Source organism: Salvia splendens, chromosome 13 (assembly GCF_004379255.2).
Source record: "Salvia splendens isolate huo1 chromosome 13, SspV2, whole genome shotgun sequence".
NCBI classification, from domain to species: domain Eukaryota; kingdom Viridiplantae; phylum Streptophyta; class Magnoliopsida; order Lamiales; family Lamiaceae; genus Salvia; species Salvia splendens.
Window position 1 is genome coordinate 6,419,865 of NC_056044.1, and position 7,191 is coordinate 6,427,055.

At 39.9% G+C, this 7,191-nt stretch overlaps 1 protein-coding gene across 1 annotated transcript; it reads left to right on the forward strand.

Moving 5' to 3' along the window:
• The first annotated feature begins 275 nt into the window (after positions 1-275).
• LOC121760397 (30S ribosomal protein S21, chloroplastic-like) lies at positions 276-6,362 on the forward strand. Its single transcript, XM_042156074.1, has 3 exons — positions 276-332; positions 2,041-2,585; positions 6,007-6,362. The coding sequence occupies exons 1-3, from the start codon at positions 276-278 to the stop codon at positions 6,113-6,115; spliced, it is 711 nt and encodes a 236-aa protein (XP_042012008.1). The 3' UTR covers positions 6,116-6,362.
• Positions 6,363-7,191: the final 829 nt, after the last annotated feature.

Sequence of the window (7,191 nt, forward strand, 5' to 3'; positions counted from 1 at the left end):
TTTACTGTCGGTCAAGTTAGACATGTTTGTTACATGATCATGAATCGATTGAGACCAGTCAAACTTCTTTGTAGTAATTATGCTTCTACATTTTGACTTATCAGCCAAACTTGATCGAGAACGCTCTTTAATTTTCTTAATGAATTCTCTTGCATTTTCTGTCATGGGCAAAGATGACCTCAAATTTTCTGCCATTGTCATTCTCATAAGGCTCAACCTGTTTGATCACTCACAAGTCTCACATTGAGATTTTTAGTTACAGAGTGACATCTATAATGGTTGAGGATTCCTCTTCTGTTAGTATGACATGGTCCAATATCTTTACACCCAACGTAAGCCGAATCTATTCGGACCATTCTTCATAATTTTTGCCCATTAATTTAATGACAGAGTTAGCATATGCATACAAATTTTATAAAGATGCAACATTTATACATGCTTATCTATACGTGCTTGAGTTCTTTAACATAGATTCATAAACAGTAATAAAACTTTAAATAACATGCATTCAAGTAACCTTTGGGTAATACTTATGCTAAATATATACTTTAATAATTAATCAAACTAAACATATATCAAATAAGCATGTTGCCTTTGAGTGTACATATTAAATGACACATGAATAAATGATTAATCCACTTCGTATATATTAACTATATATAATGATCCACCTTTGGGTGATCTCCCAGTATATAGATAATAAAATAATTGATCAATCAAATTCTTATGTCATTTATATCATCTCTATAATCATGATTAATTAATTAACATTTATCATTTTCAATAAATAAATGCAATATAACAAGACCACTTTGGTGATAAACAAGTTATATATTATTTAAATATTGAAATCTTTAATGGTAGAATATCCTTATGTTATTTTAACATTTCATAAAATAATTACCCAACACACAAGCGGAAGCATATTAACCAAAATCGAAAAATACAAGACCATTCAAATTTCGATTTTGAAATCACATAAATGGTGAATTAACCAAATCTGGATTGGCTCTGTTACCAACTAATTCACCTGATTCTAATCCTTTAATCGAGACTAATCCATCATAGTATCATCTTTAATATTAGAATCCTTACCGCACCTGCTTTCGCCAACGGCTCAACATAATCCATATGATTTGTCACCGTCAAGTGGCAATCCAAATATGCCTTGCAAAGTAAGAATTTGCCAACGGTGTGTGCTCTCTATCACTGGAGCTCCAATTGTGAAGTTTGGCACGAAATGACCCGATATTAATGCAAATAATCCAATAGTTAAATTCCATTGAGGTAAAGACTTATAATCTTGAATTTTTTGCAAGTTTGGTATATGATGATCATCAGCAGAATGTGATATAGTGGATTCTCCAACCAAGTAACAATTAAAATTAAACCTACCCAACCCGTCCTGCAACAAACCTGAAATCAGGTAGCATGAGCCATGTGCCAAATTCACAACAACTAACTAAGTCAGCAGCAGAAGTTTTAATAGTTCACAAAAATATGTGAAACGGCAATCACAATGTCGATAGTATGATAGTTATCTCACTTTTCTATGCAACAAATTAGCAATGTGTAAATGACACGATATTCACAACAATCATTTCAAAATTTTGACAACATTTTATTAGGTTTAAATTGTACTCCGTATTACGTCTGATAAGATATCTTTGTTTCCAACATATTCCAAGTTAAAAACTCCATTACCAACATATATTGTCAAGTATTCTCCTAAACCTATCAAACTAGCAATTATATACTCCCAATTAATCAAAACATCCTCCATTCCCTTCCCTTAAAATCTCGGCCAACACTAACTTTTTTATTACTACTCTACTATTTATACCCTAACATAAATCTTAAGCTATTAAACTCAAATGCTTCAAGATACACCTAAATGAATTTCCATATGCAGACTAAACAAAAATCTCACATTTCGGCCATTTTTCAATTATTGATTCACAATCAGATTATTTTCGAATATCAAAATCCATCTTATCGGCCCATCTTAATTTTCCTCTATATGGGTCAATGCCAAAATAGTTCCATTTAAAATCAAAAGCTCAACCGGAAAATTATTACATCCTATTCGGAAAAGTATTTAAGATAATTCGGGAAATCTTATTAAATCCTTATCCGAAATTAGGAACACCAATTCCAGCCATGGCGACCTCATACTTGGCCAATCTCTTCTCTCTCCTCAACCCCTCCAAACCACCACCGTCGGCGGCGCCCTCTCGCGCTCCCAAACTCCCTCCGCTTCATCTCTCCTCGTCAAACTCGCATCCAGGGTGCGAGCCGCTGGTCCTGTCCAACGAGGCGCAGTCGCGGCCTTCGTACTCATCCGACGTCGCGGCGGTGGTGTGCCCTTCGCTGGCGTACGCGAACACGATGTTCTTCCGATCCGCGTACAATGTGCAGGTGATCGTGGACGACAACGAACCGGAGGAGAAGCTGCTCGGCCGGTTCAGGAGGGAAGTGATGCGCGCCGGAATCATTCAGGAGTGCAAGCGCCGCCGGTTCTTCGAGAACAAACAGGAAGAGAAGAAGCGGAGGGCTCGCGATGCTGCGAAGCGCAACCATCGGAGGTCTCTCTCTCACTCTAATGATTACTGTTGGCGCTCTGCAATTTGCTCTGTTTCTATTTCTCTTATTTTGCGCGAATTCATGAGTGGTGGATGAGGATTGGTTTAATATATTTGAATTTGAAGGATAATCCGTGATAATTGAATCAATTAGTGAATTTTATTAGCTAACTCGAAAAATTGTGAAATATATGTATACAATTGTAGTTGATGCTTTTTTATCTTTAAACAAAATTGAGATCGGATATGCATATAAGCCCACCCGCAACGCGTCACGCGGGTGGCCCGTAATCCGTTACTAAGGGACGAGACGGCGGCGTGACGCGTTGCAGCGCCCCGTCTCGTCCCCAGCCCGCCACAAGTTCCGTCCCGCCGTGACGGATGGCGAGACATCTCGCCACGCGCCAGGGCGACGTGGCGTGCTCCTGCGCCATGCGTGACGCCCACTCGCCGACCCGTGAGTGGCCATCGTCACGCTGACGCAATAAATAATTTTTTTTAAATCTGAATTTAAAAAAAAATTAAAAAACGAAAAACGGTAATATTACCGTTATATTACCGTTTTTTGTTTTTATTTTTATTTTTTTACTCTATAAATACTCCTAATTCATCCTCATTTCACACACAAATACACATCTATTCTTCCCAAATCATCTCCATTTTCTCTCCAATTTTCATCTAACCTCTCATCACAAAATGTCCGGCGACGGAAACTCTGGCGGTGGCGGCTCCGCCGGTTCGACATCAACGCGTTCGGTGACTGGGGGCATGTATAGTGTCCTGGGTGGTGGATCCGGTTCGTCGACGCCGGGCACCCAGGGTTCGTCGACGCCGGGGGTACCAACCACCCCATTTTGATGTGGATGCATACGCCCGTCCCTCCGCCCCGAGGTATTCGCAAGGATTATCCCAGATTCGAGAGGATTATTCCGTTGAACCCACTCCGGAAGAAGGCCGAGGCGGAGGAGGACGCCGAGTCGGTGGAGGAGGCCGAGGTGGGGGAGGAGTCCGAGGCGGTGGAAGCTCCAGGGCGGAGGTGGACGAGGAGGATCTAGGCCGACATCCGTACAGCCCCAAAGAAACGCTGGCGGTGTACAACGCCTGGATCAGCGTCTCGTACGATCCCATCGTCGGGAATCAACAACCCCGGAAGTGCTTCTGGGAAAAGGTCACCGAGGCCTACCACAAGATTAAGCCGAAGGGGTCCCACCGCCGCACATATAAGAGGCTCTGTGCTCACTTTGACCGAGTCGACAGAGAGGTCAAAAAATTCTGCGCCATCTACAAGAGTGAAGCGGCTCATTACCAAAGCGGAGCCACGGGAGCCGACATTCTGAGGTCGGCGTTGCGAGTCTACTACGACGACACCACCAAACAATTTAAATATGTCGATGTTTGGGAGGTCGTCAAAGACGAGGAAAGGTGGGCGGGCGGTGTTCGGTCCAGCTCTGGCTCGACCTGCACGAAGCACACGGCGGGTGGCCAATACTCGTCTAGTGAGGGCGGTTCGAGCAGCGCCGCACAAGAGTTTTTCTCGCAGGAGGCTGAGGGCACGGCAGACGATGCCGGGGGTCCTCCCTTGGGCGCCATCGGCCGTAAGGGAGAAATGCGGCGAAGGCGGCTAGAGGGAGGAGGGGCCGAGCCGAATTAAGCCAGGCGGGCTCGGGGGCACCCTCGAACTCCCTAATGTCCATGTACATGATCGCCATAATGGCGGACAATTCCCGCATGTCGCATCCCCAATACCAAGCCTATCTTGCCGGAATTGAGTTTATGGCAAGACAACTTGGTATTCCATCTCCAGGTGGCTTCAGTGCACCTCCACCGCCTTCGGGGGATGATTCGCCGGCGGAGTAGTTTTTTTATTTTCTATAAAATTGTATTTTAAATTATGTAATTTTGTATTTTTTTAGGATTTTAATTATGTGTTTTTTTTTATTTTTTTGAATTCTAAGTTGTATTTTTATTTTATGTTGTAATTTTATTTTATTTTTAATGAAGTGTGTTTTTATTAATTGAATTTGTTGGAAATAAAAATAATAAATGAAAATTGCATGAATAGTAATTTAAGGGACAGTTAAGGGACGGATAAGAGATTGAGGGTTGCAGGTTCTGTCCCTTAGTTAAGAGATGGAGAAAAAAGTACAGTGGGACCCATGAATAGTAATTTAAGGGACGGATAAGTGACAACGTTACGGATGACGTAAGATTGAATTGGTGTGTGCTGTTTTCCCCATAGTGTTTGTATGTAGTATAACATATAGTATGTAGTTGGGAAATTAAGTGCTACAGAGACAGGGAGAGGGATTTATTTGATTGATCATCCAAATAAGGTATTGATGTAGGCAGATTAAGTGCATGCTTCTTTAGACACTCATAATTTCATGCTTCTGGGAGAATCTTTTTACTGATAATCCAAATAATGTATTGCCAGTATTTCATTATGTGGGCAGATTATGTGCGTCTTACCTTTGAGATTGAGTTGTTTGTGGTTTTCTTACTAGTTTGTGGCTTCAAGCAAGTAATTTATTGAGATATGGCTTGAGTCTTTAATCGAGTACCTGACTTTCTTTCGAATTGAGTCCCTTTGCAATGTCCGTATCACTTATGGTGGAGCTGGGACTTGCTAATTTGTACACACAAAGCCACAATGGGTTTAGAAATTAGAAGTCTAAAGTTTCCCCCTAGCTTTATTGTTGTTCACTTGGACCGAGAGGTTGGAGACTGCCGACAGCCTCCTGTCAATTCAAAATCTTGGAATCATATTAGTCTCAGAAGCAGAACTTAGCTTTGGAGATTGAGTCTTATTAAACTACACCTTTGTTCAAATTGGCATGGCTTTAGATGCATATTTCTCAGTTTTCATTTTCGTCAGTGTGATAAAAATTGATGTAGGGTTTAGAGTTAGTACTCGGTTCTGTGCTAAAAGTGAGCCTGCTAGGTTTTCATGCATGCTTACAGCAATGCTCAAAGATAATGCAGTCCAGCCACTTTCCTTGGTCAAGTTCTTTTATGGATGATTTAAATAGATGACCTCACTCACGAAAGACATCATAGTACTTGTCAACGGCCCTCCTGTTGCTCAAAGCTCAGACCTATATAACTCTTACAACTAGAGTCTTTAGATATTTGCTTGTTTGGAGTTTTGAGGGTTTAAACTTTGATGAACTTTTTTGTCAAACTGGCATGTCTGTAGATGCATATTTGATGGTACGTCCTTGGACTTTTTCATAAATTGGTTAGATTGATGTGTTTTTTCATGCATCACTGCATTTTGTGGCACAATGATCTTACATCGGTTACATGATACTGCCATTCTCAAATATCCATGAATTTGAAGAGAATTCATTACAGACATGATGATTTTCCAGATATTTATAAACCATGTTCCTTGATCACATTCCTTTACATGAATAATCTACAGACGACCTCAAGCGAAATTCGCAACACAAGACAAGCCAGAGATCTCGAAGAGCAAGAAGGAAGACGATGATGACAACTGGGATATTCCTGAAGGAGTCCTTCCCAAGTGACCATATCAAATTGCAGCAGCATGTGAATTTTCGAGGTCTCATAGTCGCAGCTTTCCTCTGCTGATTTTGGCAATGGGAGATTTGGTTTGAATTCACTGGTTTCGGATGAGGTGGGTTCTGTATTCAATTCATCCGAATCATTTGTTACCATTGATCAAATTGAGATGGATGAAATTGGATTTATGTATATTGATTTACCAGATTGAATGGTTGGCAAATCTATGCAGTAAAATAGGTGTTAATATTATGGTACTGTGCTTTAAGTGTCTGAACTCTACCACTAGATTGCTTTTAAATTTACAATTGCAAATTTTTAAAGGAATTGTTTGCAATGAAATCTAACTGTGAATATGAAAATTGTAGTGCTGTCAATATGGAGTATTTGTGATTTGATTTAGGACTTGCTTAATATGGTATGCGATTTCTTGATTAATTTGATTTTTTTTGTAAATTACAGCTTGATAGGTAAATATGGTTGGAAATTGTGTGGGTAAAAATGAATCTTGTGCAGTAAAGTTTTTCACCCTGCAGTTTCTTTGAAAGTAGACTATTTAAATTCCAGTTGTGAATTAACTAACTTTTAATCGTAAATTAATAATTTAAATAAAAGTAATTAGATATAAATCGATATTTGTCGAGTGGGCTTGAGATTTTTGTGCAGTAATGGGCTTCAGTTTTTGTTTTGAACCCCACATATTGATGTAGTATGAGTTACTCTAGTATTTACAGGTTCAGTAGTAAGTCTTTATTTTGTAGACTAAAGGTTCATTTTGGTCCTTAACATATTGCGATTTTATGATTTTGGTCCAAAATACTATTTTTTAAATTATTCAGTCCCTCTCAAAAAGGAAAGTGAGTCATCTTTAATGGGATTGAGAGAATCTTATTTGGGATAAATCAAAAAGGAAAATGAGTCATTTTTAATGGTACGGATGGAGTAGGAAGGTATAAAATCCTATAGTAGTAGTAGTACAGTTTATATTATGAGTGATTTGGTTTGAGACTTGTAGGATGAGTGATTTGGGGCAAGCGTAGAGTGGTTGAATGTAGTGGGCTCTAATTAGTGAGACGCGACA